Source organism: Myotis brandtii, unplaced genomic scaffold, assembly GCF_000412655.1.
Source record: "Myotis brandtii unplaced genomic scaffold, ASM41265v1 scaffold471, whole genome shotgun sequence".
NCBI classification, from domain to species: domain Eukaryota; kingdom Metazoa; phylum Chordata; class Mammalia; order Chiroptera; family Vespertilionidae; genus Myotis; species Myotis brandtii.
Genome location: NW_005367989.1, coordinates 982684 through 999640, shown reverse-complemented (window position 1 = coordinate 999640; position 16957 = coordinate 982684). Strand labels below are relative to the sequence as shown.

Below are 16957 nucleotides of genomic sequence, written 5' to 3'. Positions count from 1 at the left end.
GATTGGCTGGACCCCAGAAGCAAGGTAACCTACTGGTCAAAGTGTCTGCCCCCTGGTGGCCAGTGCATGTCATAGCAAGCAGTTGAGCAGCCTTAGCATATCATTAGCATATTACGCTTTGATTGGCTGAATGGCCTACTGGACAACCGGACACTGAGCATATTAGGCTTTTATTATATAAGATGTTTAAGCCTTACCTTCACACAGAAAAACAAATATATACTTTAATATTTGAATTTTTCTTGTGATAAAATATGAATATATTTATTTACCTGAATATATCCATATATGTGTACATATAGATTTTAATTTGTCCCACATTCTCCGTATTGCACATAGCTTTCTATCATTACTCTTAGAGCATTAGCTTACCTGGATTGATATTAGGTTAGGAATTTGAGATCTTAAAATTTAATCTTGATATTATTATCCAGAAAAATATAGTTAAGAGACTGAGCTTAAGAGTGTAACAGAATTAAAATCTGGCTTCTCTGCTCATGAGTTTTGTGACTTAGGATAATCTACTTACCCATATTGAGTCTCAATTCCTCATTCATAAAGTGATATAATATTTTCTACTGTCGGTGTTTTGGGGATGACTACTAGCATATATACCATGCATAACATGGTATACATTATAAATTCCTAGTAAATAATATTGCTGTCTACTTATTTTATATTTCACTACACATTTGATAGTGATAATAATAAAATTGGATCACTTACACCTCGATAAATTGGTTCTGAAAAGAAAAAAAAATACTAACATTGTCCTTAGTCTCAAAGACAACACACTTAATGGGTAGATAAATTAATAAGGGTCAAAAATGTTGTAGATATTTTGTGTAAGTTAAAACAGTAGAAAGAAAGGGACTGATTAACTTAACTTGGGGAGATCAAGGAAGGCTTTCAAGAACATGACATTTGGTGTCAGTTTATTTAGTTGAAGTAAAAAGTTTTTGTTAAAATTATAATAATGAATATATAATGCAGAAGAGTGGATCAAAATAGTGAACAAAACACACATACAAACACTACCCCAGCTACCCAAATTTTCTTTAAATAAAAGAAAAATTAAAATACAAGCAAATTCAGAACAGAGCTAGAAAGCAAGAAGAGGTATGATTAGCTGACCATAACTTTTTAGACTCTTTGAAGATAGAAAGCCCCAAAAACTTTATGAACAAAAGCAAACAATATGCCAGCCCCAAACACAACAATAGAAAATTACTACCAAAATAAAAGCTAGAGAGTAAATTATTATGTTTAGTGATAGCCAATCTACACTAATAAAAGAGAAACATGCAAATTGGTGTCACTCTGCTACACCCACCAGCCAATCAGGATGGTATGCAAATTTAACCCAACAAAGCACATAATGATGTTTCAGTGAGTGACCCACCACATATACAGTGTTGGTCCCATAATATTATAATGGAACTAAAAAAATTCTATTGCCTAGTGATGTAACCATTGTAACATATAGCGCAACTCATTCATGTGTTTGTGGTGATGGTGGTGTAAACAGATCTAAAAAGTATAGCACATACAATTATATATAGTACATAATACTTGATAACGATAATAAGTGACTATATTACAGTTTTATGTATCTACTATTTTTTATTTTTTGTCAATTACAGTTGATATTTAATATTTTATATTCATTTCAGGTGTATAGCATAGTAGACACTTATATAATTTACAAAGTGATCCTCCCGTCCCCATAAGTCTAGTACCCATACCTGGCACCATACATAGTTATTAACAATATACTAGTGGCCTGGTGCACGAAAATTTGTGCACTCAGTGGGGGAGGGGGTCCCTCAGCCCGACCTGCGCCCTCTTGAAGTCTGGGACCCCTTGGGGGATGTCCACCTGCCGGCTTAGGCCCGCTCCCCAGGGAATTGGGCCTAAGCTGGCAGTCAGACATCCCTTTGGCAGCCCGGGAGCCCTCGGGGAATGTCCGACTAACAGCTTAGCGTTAGTGAGACATCCTTAGCGCTGCCACCACTGTGCTTGCCAGCCATGAGCTGGCTTCTGGCTGAGCATGCTCCCCCTGTGGAAGTGCCCTGACCACCAGGGGGCAGCTCCTGCGATGAGCATCTGCCCCCTGGTGATCAGTGCACATTACAGTGACTGGTTGTTTCTTCTCCATTCCGCTGTTAGGGTCAATTTGCATATTACCCTTTTATTATATAGGACTAGAGGCCTGTTGCAGGAAGATTCCTGGAAGAACAGGGCTTCCTCGGGCCTATTCCTGCAAGAATAGGGCTTCCTGAGACCGCAGCGAAGCAGAGAAGGGAGCGAAGCCCACCGAGGCGGGCTTCGCTCCCTTCTCCGCTTTGCTCTGGCCACAGGAAGCCCTATTCTTGCAGGAATAGGCCTGAGGAAGCCCTATTCTTGCAGAAATCTTCCTGCAACGGGCCTCTAGTATAAATATAAAAGGGGGAAAACTATCAATGCAATTAGTCAAGAAAATCATTCATAATGTCAAGGACATCTGAGTTCACCTCACCTCTCAGCTCTACCCTTACACATGTAAATTTAAGAAAACAAAGCAGTAGCCTAGGTGACTAAGTCCCAGGCTAACACTCTAACAGTCCACCGGGATTGGGCCTAAACGGACAGTTGGACATCCTTCTCACAATCTAGGACTGCTGGCTCCCAACTGCTCACCTGCCTGCCTGATTGCCCCTAACCGCTTCTGCCTGCCAGCCTGATCAACATCTAACTGCTCCCCTGCTGGTCTGATTGCCCCTAACTGCCCTCCCCTGTTGACCCGGTCATCCCTAACTGCCCTCCCCTGTAGGTCTGGTCCCCAACTTCTTCCCTCCCCTGCTGACCTGGTCACCCCTAACTGCCCTCCCCTGTAGGCCTGGTTGCCCCCAACTGCCCTCCCCTGCTGGCCTGATTGCCCACAGCTGCCCTCCCCTGCTGGCCATCTTGTGGTGGCCATCTTGTGTGTTGGAGTGATGGTCAATTTGCATATTACTTCTTTATTATATTGGATGCTACCCCTCCCCAGCACCAATGATACAGAGCAGCTGAGCTGTGCTTGGAGGCCATCAACATGCTGTTAATAGAGAATAGCTCCAAAGGGGCTTTCTATGCTATTAATTTTCATAATTCCCTCTGCCCCAAAAAAGGTTTAAATATACTTCCAAGCTATGAGTATTTAAGTCATTGACTAGTTGGTCTTAGAAATCATTATTTTTACACTTAGTAAATTAGAGGCTGTATTTTAAAGCAAAATACCATTAAAATATTGTATTTTTCCAAAGAATGATAGTGTCGAATGGTGGCCAGTATACTTAGTATTCAAAGAAGTAAAATAAATTCCTTCAAACAAAGGGGAATTAAGAGGGTCCTACTTAATTATTTGTCACATGTTGACATTTTATAAAGTTACTTAAACTTTACCATGAATTTGCATAACCCATGGAAGAGTAAATACTGGCATTCTAAAATTTTAACTAGGCATTTAAGGATAGTGAAAAATATTCCTTGGTGTCATATTTTAAATACATGTTTTTCGGAATTTAATGTGCTTAGTAGAGCAGTGTTGGCATAAAGGAAGCTGATGATAAAAAGGCTAAAGCACTAGACTTGGATTAAAGTGGTCTGTTCTAAGCTCACTTGAGCTGTTAATCAAATGTGTCATTGGGGGCCAGTGATTTAAATGCAGTTTCCTTTCCTGGGATAGGATGGCTTTTGAATTAGGTGACCTATAAACTTCTTTCAAGTTCTAACATTCTGGTAATAAAAAATTTATTATTTGCATTCTCTTGACAATATTTTATATCATACTTTCAAATCAATTATGAAATTCTGCATTTGCCTTAGTGGGTCTTAATTTTTGTTTGTCTTAGAAGAAATCACTATTTTAATATTTGTAAACTGAGTATGTGAGGGGAAATTAATATAGCCTCCCTCTAAATATCAAGCACTAAATATCCAGTTGTAACCACTTTACATGAATTATCTCTTTCAGAAAAAAAAGTAGCAAGTTAAGTATCATTGTCCTCAATTTGCAGAGGAGGAAACTTAAGCCTAGAAAGGTAAATTAACTGACTTACTGTATTTCACAAAGCAGTAAAACAGATATGCCTAACTCTAAAGACTGTTTTTTCTCACTATACCAATTTAAATGAAAACATGTTTGTCATTTCTTGGAATAAAATCTAAGCTATCTTGTTATTTTAAAGTGATAGTCATGGAACAATAAAATAATCGGTATGTTGTTTTTAACAGGTTAGACAGTAAATTCCTCATCTATAATATGACATCTTCCCATTTCCTGACAAAAGTAGATAACCATTTATATGTATCTAAAAAATCCATCAATACTTATTTCCAGGTCATATACACTAATAAGGAAAATACTGTGTTTTATGAGTGGTTGCAGAATTTTCTCATTGTGCAACCGTAACCATTCATATTTATTTCGAAAACCCATCAGAACTTATCTACAGATCATATACACTTATAAGGAAAATACTGCCTTTTATGAGTGATTGCAGACTTTTTTAGTGTGAAACCTGTGTCAAATAACATTTTTTTCAATATATATACAGAAATGTGGTTAACTCCAGCTTAAAATTAAGCAGGAACCATCTTGCAGTGACAGGTGTTTCTGCTATGTTATGATATCATTTCCAAGGTAACTAAACAGAGCATCAGAAAGGAAGGATTATGTTAGCAGGTGTGAAGTAAACAGCAGGAGAACACTTTACAAAAACTTTATAAAACCTTGAAAATAGATGACAGTTCTGGTAAATATTGCCACCAGCAATAATACATATGGAGTTAGGGAGGGAGTGGGGCGGGCGGGGTGGGGGGGGGGAGAATGAAGTACATGGTGAAAACTAGGCCAATGTTAATTTATTAGAAATAGGAGAACTTACTCTAAAAGCTTTCTCCATGATACAGTTTTTATTAAGTAAGCTATATTTTCAAGTACTTTGATGACTATGATTATGTTAGTTGTGATATATTGGTTTATAGTGGCTAAACTCATGTCCACATTACAGTGTTAATAGTGATTGTGTTTCTATGTTTTCCTTTTAAAAAAAATAAAAGATGTTTCAATTTCTTTCTAGCATGTACAGTCATAAAATGCTCTTGAATATAATGTTTATTTCAAAACTAGGAGTAGAAAGGTATATGATTTCTTTTTAGGTATCTGTTTGGCAATGGTTTCTTGGAGGAGGAAAGACATTTTAGAAAACTGGGATGTGGAGTTAGTTTTAATAAATAAGGTATTTCAAAACAGAAAATTATTTAAATTCATAGTTTTGCAGATTATTAGTTTTAATTGCTTCATGGGATCAAGCTTCAAAAAGGGATTCAAAAGCAAAATACTGGTTGACCAAGTCTCAACCAATTGGCTCTGGTGGCCAATTTCAGAGAGTAGGAAAACTTGATGGAAACGAGAGGCTGCCAACAATGGAATGTGTTTTTTCTTCTTCAAATAAATATCCAGAAATGAAATTGCTGGATTATATGGTAATTCTATTTTTAGTTTTTTGAGGAACATTCATACCATACTCTAGAGTCACTGCAACAATTTACATTCCCACTAACAATGCACAAGGGTTCCCTTTTCTTCGTATCTTTGCCAACACTTATTTCTTCTTTTTGATTGGGATTTCCTTGATAATTAGTGATTGAGCATCTTTTCATGTACCTGTTGACCATCTGTATGTCTTCTTTGGAAAAATGTCCATCAAGATCATCTGCCAAATTGTTAATCAGGTTTTTAAAATTGTATTGGTTTTTATATATTTTGGATATTAACCCGTATCAGATATATGATTTGCAAGTATTTTCTCCCGTTCAGAGGTCGCCTTTCATTTTGTTGATGATTTCCTTGGCTGTGCAGAAGCTTTTTAGTTTATAGTCCCACTTATTAATTTTGCTTCTATTGTCTTTGCTTTTGTTGTCAGATTAAAAACAAATCATCACTAAGACTGATGACAAGGAACTAGCTGCCTTTGTTTTCTTCTAAGACTTTTATGGTTTCAGGTTTTATATTAAGTAGTTAATCCATGTTGAGTTAATTTTTTGCTTGGTGTAAGATAGTGGTCCATTTCTATTCTTTTGCATTTGTCTGTCTAGTTTTCTCTACACCCATTTATTAGAGAGATTGTCCTTTCCCCATTGCATATTCCTGGCTCCTTTGTTGTATATTAATGGGCTGTATATATGCTTAGTTATTTCAGGGCTTTCTATACTGTTCAATTGATCTATGTGTCAGTTTTTATGCCAGTAATATACTATTTTGATTATACAGCTTAGTAATATAGTTTGAAATCTGGGAGTAATACTTCCAATCTTAGTTTTCTTCTTCTCTCCTCAATATCACTTTAACTATTTGAGGTCTTTTTTGTTTGTTTGTTTCATGCAAATTTAAAAATTGTATGTTCTATTTCTCTGAAAATGTCACTGGAATTTAAATAGGGATTGAATCTGAGATTGCTTTGAGTAGTATGGACATTTTACCAATATTAGTTTTTCTAATCCATGAGCACAAAATACCTATTTATTTTTATCTTTTTCAATGTTTTTCATTAATGCCTAAAGTTTTCAGTATACACAGCTGTTCACCTCCTTGGTTAAATTTATTACTAGGTATTTTATTCTTTTTGGTGGAATTGTTTTTTTAATTTCCCTCTTATAGTTTGTTATTAGTATAAGCAACAAATTTTTGTATGTTGATTTTGTATGCTGCATCTTCACCAAATTTGTTTATTCTAACAATTTTGGTGGAATCTTTGGGGATTTCTATATATAATATCATGCCATTTGCAAACAGTGACACTTTTACTCCTTCCTTTCCAATTTGGATGCTTTTTTATTTTTTCTTGTCTAATTGCTCTGGCTAGAATCTCTAATACTTTATTGAGTAAAAGTGGCAAGAGTAGTGGGCATCCTTTTCAACATTAAGTATGATGTTAGCTGAGGGCTTGTCATATGTGGTTTTTATTATGTTGAGGTAAGTTTACTCTATATCTACTTTGTTGGGAGTTTAGTCATAAATGGATGTTAAATTTTGTAAAATGTTTTTCAGCATATATTGGGATGATCATATGATTTTTATCCATCATTTTGTTAATGTGGTATATCACACTGACTGATTTGTGGATGTTGAATCATCCTTGCATAACTAAAATAAATCTCACTTGATTATTGTGTATGATCATTTTAATTTATTATTGAATTCAGTTTGCTAATATTTTGTTGAAAAATTTTATACTCATGTTCATCAGGGATATTGGCTTATAAATTTTATTTATTTATTTATTTATTTATTTATTTATTTATTTATTTTGTGGAGTCTTGTCTGGTTTTGTTATCAAGGTAATTCTGGCCTCTGAAGATGAGTTTCCAAGTGTTTTATCCTCTTCTACTCTTTGGAAGAGTTTGAGGATTGGTATTAAATCTTCTTTGGATATTTGGTACAATTTACCGGTGAAGCCGTCTGGTCCTGGACTTTTGTTTATTGAAAGGTTTTGATTATTAATTCAATTTGTTCAGTCTGTTCAGGTTTTCTATTTCTTCATGATTCAGTCTTGGAAGGTTGTACTTTTCTAAGAATTTATCCATTTCTACTATGGTGTCAGTTTTTTTATGTATAACTAGAGGCCCAATACATGAAAATTTATGCAAGAGTAGGCCTTCCTTCCCCCAGCTGCCGGCACTGACTTCCCTCCAGCACCAGGGACCCAGGCGGCTTTCCTCCGGCCCCAGCTCATCTGGAAGGACGCCTGGAAGGACATCCAGTCTAATTAGCATATTTCCCTTTTATTATTATAGACTAGAGGCCCGGAGCACAAAAATTTGTGCAGGGGATGATGGCTGTTTGCAGCTGGTCACACACCCTTCAGGGTGGGGGTCCCCACTGGGGTGCCTGGCCAGCCTGGATGAGGGGATGATGGCTGTTTGCAGCTGGTCACACACCCTTCAGGGTGGGGGTCCCCACTGGGGTGCCTGGCCAGCCTGGATGAGGGGATGATGGCTGTTTGCAGCTGGTCACACACCCTTCAGGGTGGGGGTCCCCACTGGGGTGCCTGGCCAGCCTGGATGAGGGGATGATGGCTGTTTGCAGCTGGTCACACACCCTTCAGGGTGGGGGTCCCCACTGGGGTGCCTGGCCAGCCTGGATGAGGGGATGATGGCTGTTTGCAGCTGGTCACACACCCTTCAGGGTGGGGGTCCCCACTGGGGTGCCTGGCCAGCCTGGATGAGGGGATGATGGCTGTTTGCAGCTGGTCACACACCCTTCAGGGTGGGGGTCCCCACTGGGGTGCCTGGCCAGCCTGGATGAGGGGATGATGGCTGTTTGCAGCTGGTCACACACCCTTCAGGGTGGGGGTCCCCACTGGGGTGCCTGGCCAGCCTGGATGAGGGGATGATGGCTGTTTGCAGCTGGTCACACACCCTTCAGGGTGGGGGTCCCCACTGGGGTGCCTGGCCAGCCTGGATGAGGGGATGATGGCTGTTTGCAGCTGGTCACACACCCTTCAGGGTGGGGGTCCCCACTGGGGTGCCTGGCCAGCCTGGATGAGGGGATGATGGCTGTTTGCAGCTGGTCACACACCCTTCAGGGTGGGGGTCCCCACTGGGGTGCCTGGCCAGCCTGGATGAGGGGATGATGGCTGTTTGGAAGAAGGGTGTCCTGGATCAGGGTGGGGGTCCCCACTGGGGTGCCTGGCCAGCCTGGATGAGGGGATGATGGCTGTTTGCAGCTCACACACCCCCCTTCAGGGTGGGGGTCCCCACTGGGGTGCCTGGCCAGCCTGGATGAGGGGATGATGGCTGTTTGCAGCTGCTCACACACCCTTCAGGGTGGGGGTCCCCACTGGGGTGCCTGGCCAGCCTGGATGAGGGGATGATGGCTGTTTGCAGCTGCTCACACACCCTTCAGGGTGGGGGTCCCCACTGGGGTGCCTGGCCAGCCTGGATGAGGGGATGATGGCTGTTTGCAGCTGCTCACACACCCTTCAGGGTGGGGGTCCCCACTGGGGTGCCTGGCCAGCCTGGATGAGGGGATGATGGCTGTTTGCAGCTGCTCACACACCCTTCAGGGTGGGGGTCCCCACTGGGGTGCCTGGCCAGCCTGGATGAGGGGATGATGGCTGTTTGCAGCTGCTCAGGAAGCAAGCCTCATGTTCGCTTCCAGCTGCCTGGCTGCCGGCCGCCATCTTGGCTGACAGTTAATTTGCATAAGGATATGCTGATTAGCCAATGGGAAGGGTAGCGGTAGTACGCCAATTACCATGTTTCTCTTTTATTAGTGTAGATTGTTTATAAGAGGGACATAGGGTTTTAATTTTATTTTCTTTGAACAAGGTTCCTTGTATAAGGAGTTTAGTATTAGGGGAATACTTACTTGATAAAATGAGTTCAGAAGTGGAAATAGTTTCTCCTATTCTCTTTTTAAAAATGTTTTAAAAATGTAAGATTTGTATCTTTTACTCCTTAAATATACTTAAAATAATTTCCAGTGAAGATATCTGGCTCTGGAATTTTCATTGTAAGTTGTTTTAAAATTATGAATTCAACTTCTTTTATCTTTTTTTAAAAATATATTTTATTGATTTTTTACAGAGAGGAAGGGAGAGGGATAGAGAGTTAGAAACATCGATGAGAGAGAAACATCGATCAGCTGCCTCCTGCACACCCCCTACTGGGGATGTGCCTGCAACCAAGGTACATGCCCTTGACCGGAATCGAACCTGGGACCCTTCAGTTTGCAGGCCGACGCTCTATCCACTGAGCCAAACCGGTTAGGGCTTCTTTTATCTTTTAACTATGAATTAAACCTCTTTACTAGTTTAAGGCTATTTGGATTTTCTATTTCTTCTTGTGCCAATTGTGGTAATTTGAAATTTTGAAAGTTAAAATTACTATAATTGACACAAAATGGTAGTGTAAAATTTTTTGAATAAAGTGCTGTATTAAACAAAAGTCAGTTTTAAAATTTAAGTGTAAAATATAGAATGAAAATTTAAACACAGGTTATCTTTTTTTAATCTTCATGCTTATATTTCTTCTTTATGTGATAATATTAAATACCCCAGATGAATTCTTATAAGCAAGACATTGTTAATATAAGAATTATGTACTTCTGTGTCATGATTCACCTCAATAATATCATCAAGAGTAAATCTAAGGCGCATTTTTTTCTGCTCTGTGTTCCTGGTTCTGTAAACATTTCATGTGAAGGCAAGTGTAAGTATTTCTTCTATCTGAGTAACACTTTCTGCCAAACTCTCAATTTTATCTATGGAATTTGTATTCATTCTCATTCTCTCTCTTTCTCCCCATATGGTAGGGGATGTTGTAATTTTTATTTCTCTGCGTAAAATATTTCTGTGTGTTTTATGAAATGATCCAATGTATTTCTTATGGATTCATTAAGTGGGAAGATACAATTTAAAATGCTGTTACATCCAAAGATCAGAATAAATTTTTCAGATATTCTTCATATTTCTGATATATGACATGGACTTTCAGAAGCCATGTTGCTTCAAAATAATCTTTCATTTGAGTTTGTATTTATTTGGTTGCTTAACATTTGTAAATTATTAAGCTGTTATTACACAGACCTACTTTAGTTTGGATTAGTATGGAACATATCCCAGTATGCTCAATCAAGGTATCCTGTATAGTGCAATCTCTAAAAGATAGGTGTGTGTGTGTGTGTGTGTGTGTGTGTGTGTGTGTGTGTGTGTGTAATAAATAGCATTTTTGGTAGAACCAATTATCTTATGCTCTTTTTAGAAAATTAGTTAAGAAAGGCTTCCCATCCCACTTTGGAGTTATCTACATAGTTCCAGGCAAGCAAAATAATACTTAATACTATATTCAAAAAGAGAGTATTTAAACATACATAACTGTATTGCTTCTTAGTAACTATTTGGCTCATTTTTATACGTCTGTAATGTTTAATATGAAATATGTTAAAAGGTCTGAGAAAAATATTCTATTATATTTTCTTTATTATTCAGTAAGCAATTTCTTTTTCTTTGTAAACTTTGTAGTAGGAGTAATTTATATAACTAATAATTGAGATTGGGTGTGGTATTTTAATTAAATATTTTGACTTTTTTATAGTTAATTTTGCTTTCAAATTAGAAGGTAGATTAACCACACTTACAACCAGTTTTGAAATATAAATCTAAAAATGTTGCAGTGCACAAGAAAATAAGATATAGGAAAATATTTGGAATTAAACTGTATATTCCAAATTAGACTAAACACCACAAACATAAATGAATAAATAATAGTTTAAAAATATTAAATTAGCTGCTTTTACTTACCCAATAACTGTAACCTTTTAAATAAATTTAAAGTGATATTAAGTGAATTGTTCAATTTAACTGTAATTAGTAATAACTATATTTTGTTTGCTTTTGTTGATCCTGTAGCAATTCTGCACATAGTCAAAATTTGGAACTTTCCCAAATTTGGCAATTACTTTTTACTGGCCCATTTTTATAACACTTAAAAACATGAAGCAATAAAAATAAGAATTTTCTAGAAAATATAAAGATGTACAATTAAGTGAACAGTCTCCTTTGTTCTTCTTTTAATCAATATCATCATGCTCCTTTCTGCCCTTTGTGTTTAACTCCACTTTGGAATTTTTGTATTAATTGTAAATTTTATTGTTTTTCTGTATGGTTTTAAAGGAAATTTATACACTTACCCTAAGGATGCTTTAATATTTTTGTAGAAAGGGGCTTAATTTAGACTATGAATAATATTTTGCTTATAATTAGTGTAAGAAATACAAACTTAATGTCTACTTAATTGATATAAAATAGTCAGTGTTTCATAACCACCTCCTTTACTACAGCAGGTCCTCCAATAATGTTATTTTTTTCAATGTTGTTTCCTCATAACATTGATGAGATGCCATAGAAACTTAACTCTTGTTTATTTCAATTAGCCTATGGTAAGTTTGGTTGTTCTGTTGTTTCACTCAAAGTTGTAGAACCTATCAATGACTTTAAATGAGGACTTACTGCACATGGTATGGTTTCAGACATGCTCATCATTTGTCTGTCAGTTAAGAGGCAACTAATGAGGAAGCATAGCACCTGTCCCCATCTGGGTCTAGGCAGCAGAAAATAAATGTCACTGTGCATGGAAGTCATGGCACTGGGACATTGCCCTTAGATGTAATCTCTTGATATGTCCATGTATAACCCATGAGGACTTCTGAGGGACCTTATTTATGACATAAGGAGATTGTGATACATTGAGTATAACATAGCCTTATTCAGAAATTGAAGATACATTCCACAAATCCTCTGTTTTGATAAAGGCTTATGCAATGCATTGTTCATCTTGTTTAACATCTTAGAAATGGGAATTCTGTGATATCGATTATAAAACAATATGTAGATACTAGAGGCCCAATGCACGAAATGCATGCAAGGGACTTCACCCTCGAGGTCCTGGCTTTGTCTGGAAGGTCATCCAGAAAGATGTCTGAAAGGTAGTTTGGCTGTCCTGTCTAATTAGCATATTATGCTTTTATTATTAGAGATCATGCCTGCCTAACTACTTTTGTGAATCTAATTAATTTTATGATCTGAGGGAATGAATTAAGCTTTAACAATCTTAAATATTTCTTGCAAATATCTCCGTCATAGTTTTCCCCAGCCGTATTAATTCATTAGAGTTTCCTTACTTAGAAAAAGCAGCCGTTTTTAACAGTTTATCGGCAACATTTTCTATGTTAAGAAATATATTATCTTTTCTCCCTCTTTTTCTTATTTTTCCTTTAGCTTTTGTCAAATTTTATGGCTGCAGTTATAAGTTTCGCCCTATCTGTCTGAATGTTTCAGTTGTACATTTTCTCCTTTCTGCCAAATAAACAAAGCTTCTTCTTTTACTCATTGTTTCTCATGTAATGTACCTAGGATTTATTCATCGTTATGTGATATGTTTGAGTAATTGTTGACTGAATTTGTATTTGTGAAAATGAGGGCCTAGAGTTTGGTAATCAGGTTTTGCGTGGCGGAGTGTTGTTTCTGAAATACAAAAGGAAATGAAAGTGCATCCAAAGGAAATTGGCTGAGGCAGCAAGATGAACTCACCACAAAGAAGCAGAGGTACTGGGGTTACTTGAAGAGAAGGCTCATGGGGCTGTAGGCACCTATCTCAGCTCTGTGTCTGCTGGTGTCACTGTTATTATGTATTATTTCGATTATCATCACTGTCCTCATTATAACATTCATTTTAAATGTCACCAAGAGGAGAGCAGATATATAGATTTATTTTAAGTGGTCATACGTCTTATAATTTATCAGTGGATATGTTTCTAAATGACTGTTGCAAAAATAGCTCTCCTTGTGGAAACTATATCAGAGTTGTCACATATGAATAAACCCATCCCCAGATTTGATTTAGTAAATATGTATGTGGAAAATTATATTTAATAGCATAAAATAAACTGGAGGTTAGTCTACTACTGATAAACTAGAGAAAATACACAGCTTGACCTTTTTTGTGCTCACCTTTTATTATTTATCTTTCCACAGGACTATATCTTAATATTGGCTTTAATAATGTATGATTTTTGAGAAACCAGATACCTTCTAAACCCTTTGAGACACTGAAGTTTATGTACATAAATATTAATTTTATAGCTCCTTATAATATTTTTCCAATCAATCAGCTCCTCTTTTAGAACATTTTAGTAACATATTTTAAATGAAACTGCAGGGTTAGTCATATAAAATGTGATGGATACATGGTTAAAGGAAACTCAGAATCTTAGAATTCGAATGCAAGGAAAAGGTTGCCCAGAGGCACCGTAATTTCAGACTTTGGTACAAGGATCTTTTACACAAGAAATTTATAAGGATAAATATGAAGATGACAACCTATTTTTCCCTTAAAAGATATTTTAGTTTGATGAAGATAAATTATTTCCAAATGGCATAGAAATTTTATACTGTTCTCTCTTCTTCGAATAGGTTATGTGGGTATGCAATTTATGTCGAAAGCAACAAGAAATCTTAACCAAATCTGGGGCCTGGTTCTTTGGAAGTGGCCCTCAGCAGCCCAGTCAGGATGGAACCCTAAGTGATACAGCTACAGGTGCTGGTTCCGAGGTTCCCAGAGAAAAGAAAGCCCGGCTCCAGGAGCGATCACGGTCTCAGACTCCCCTAAGCACCGCAGCTGCCTCCTCCCAGGACACCGCTCCTCCCACTGCACAACCAGACAGGAGCAAGGGGGCTGAGCCCTCCCAGCAAGCCATGGGGCCAGAACAGAAGCAGGCTGCATCCAGGTCTAGAAGTGAACCTCCAAGAGAGAGGTAATAGTTCATTAACCCTGTAGGCAGAAGGCAAGGTCTTGTATTGACAACAAACCTTTTTTCAAGAATGTAACGGTTCTTAAGAAAAGATGTTTGGAAGCTCTGCTTCTCAGGCCCCACATGGAAGTGCTTTGTTTATCTCTAGAATGTATCATGCCTTTGGAGACCTTTGTTGAGAAGCTTTGTGGTCATATTGTGCACAGATATAATCCAGTCACCCAGTTGGGTACTGACTTCCAACCTTGAATTCAGCAAAGCTTTTACATCATTTCTTCACTTATCACATTAGTTCTTAACTGACTGTGTGCTCTGAGAGAATATGATGGGGTCACCTGACCCAGGGGAGGATGGCTGGGTACCTTAGCAGGCCTTCTTTGAAAACATTTCTTTTATGCTGAGCTCTGAAAATTGACTAGGAATTAACCAGGTGAAGAGTGGGATTGGTGTTCCAGGTATATGCAAGGGCATGTGGCCTAAAGGAACAAGACAATAGAGGGGCAAATGCCCTTTTGATTATTCAAATCACTCACTGATTTTATAAATACTTAAGAAAACAGCAAGGATATTGAGAGTGTAGAAGAAAAAGAGAGATAGGTAACAACTTTAGGGAGAGAAGCAAGACTGAAAGAATGGCAGTGTTTTAAATTATTGAAGAATCCTTGATCATATCTTCTTATACACTCATCAGGAGCTAGTGGAAATGGAACAATTAAAGGTAGAGGTGAGAAAAACAATCAGTAAGCAAAGAATTAGAGAGACTGAAGAACTCCTTCCATTTTCATAATATTCTATCCTTTCATAGACCATTTTCACAGATGGTATCTCCTTTAAGCCTCATATGAACCCTGCAAGGTAAGTATTCTTTATCAGTATTTCAGGAAAAGTAAATTAACACAATATAAACTTCTAACCAGATCAACTATGCCTTAATGAGCTACTAAATGTTTGCAATGCAATTATAATGCTCTTATGAAAACTATATTTTATAATGATTAATATGTATTCTATTAGTCCCCTTAAAATGTCACATCACCCTTGTGGACCAATGTAATCTGAAACAGATTTGCCTTCCTATGCCATATGAAACCCTTTACCCTTTCTTTTCACCATCAACAGCCCTTCCTCAAACTAACCCGTATCTTAGCAATTACTATTTTGGTAACCCACAATAGAAATTTCCCTTTTTTTCATCTTTTTTTTTTTCTTGATTTTTGTTTATTACTTCTGCTTTTGGGCTTCTAGTCAAAGGATGTTCCCTCTGGAAAGTCCTCTCTATGGACCTCAGGATTCCAAAATCAGTCTTAGTTTGTCTCCATTTTAATTGCATAGTAGATCATATAGTGTCAGAATGCTTTGCCAAGGCACCTGCTTTTTGTAACTTCTGGAATAGTTGCTGGAACTTTCCAAAATCAGGTGTACACCAGTGTACAGGGAAGGGCTGAATGGAGCACCTACAACATTCAAAGATTGGCAAACCCTTTTTCTTTCCTTTTATCTTGCCAATGCCTTCAACAGGATAGAGAGAAAAGTAGAAGAAAAACTGTTTAATTCTTTTGCACTGTGTTCTGAAATTAGAGGGAAAGAAAAAATGAATATTAATTTAAAATTTTCCAATATTTCTATTATTTTTGCCCACAGAAAGTAAAATAAAGATTAAAGGTCAGCCATTCTTTTCCTAACCAACTTCTTAAAAAGGTGTTTGGGTACACATGATCTCATTAAAATTTATTTTGTTCTACTATTGAAGAAATGCTATTAGATTTGATTTCTGAAATGGACATACTTGTATGTCCATTCTTTAAACGTTTCAATTGCAGTAAAAGATTGTCACTATCAATTGTCCAAATATATATCAAGTATATAGTTTTGAATTGGTTTATATTCTTTTGCTCCAATATTATTTACCTGTATTACTTTCACCTAAAATATTTTTAGTCTTTGATTCACAAGCAGTGGTTGGCATACAACTTATTCATTTATTGAATTAAGTTATTGATGGCATTTATTGACCTAGTTAATTTATAGAGAATTTGAAATGTGCAAATAATTTCTGAAGTCCCTGAGCATATTGTGATGCAAATGAGCCTTATTTACTAGTGGAAAGCTAGTGAGATATACAGGTTTAAGATGGTTCCTTATTATGTCGCTTTTAATTAGACATCGAATTATAAGTAATTATTTGAAAGGCTTTAAATCTGGAATACGAAGGTCTGGTCTTCACTTTAGGCTTTTACACCCTGCTCTCCTTCTTGACGTTCCTTTGTATATCACAGGAAGAAGACGCCTGGGCTCTCTGAACAGAATGGCAAAGGAGCCCCCAAGAGCGAGCGGAAACGCGTGCCAAAGACCTCAGTGCCACCCGGGGAGGGGGCCTCGGAAGACCGGGAGCGGAAAGAAAGGCGGGAAAGCCGGAGGCTGGAGAAAGGCCGGTCCCAGGACTTCTCCGACCTGCCGGCAAAGCGAGAGGAGGGCAAAGCGGCGGTTGATGAGAAGCAGAGGAGCGAGGACTACCAGACCAGGTACCGCAGCGACCCGAACCTGGCGCGGTACCCCGTGAAAGCGCCGCTGGAGGAGCAGCAGATGCGCATGCACGCCCGGGTGTCCCGCGCCAGGCACGAG

At 37.8% G+C, this 16957-nt stretch overlaps 1 protein-coding gene across 1 annotated transcript in view; it reads left to right on the top strand.

Annotated features, from left to right (window-relative positions):
- The window catches only part of LOC106727745 (regulating synaptic membrane exocytosis protein 1-like), a gene marked incomplete at its 3' end in the record, with an annotated part of 236116 nt that extends 219159 nt beyond the window's left edge, over positions 1–16957 (top strand). Inside the window, exons 5-6 of the mRNA XM_014547339.1 lie at positions 13998–14338; positions 16612–16957. Coding sequence (XP_014402825.1) covers positions 13998–14338; positions 16612–16957 — 687 coding nt within the window. The remainder of the gene's footprint in view (positions 1–13997; positions 14339–16611) is intronic.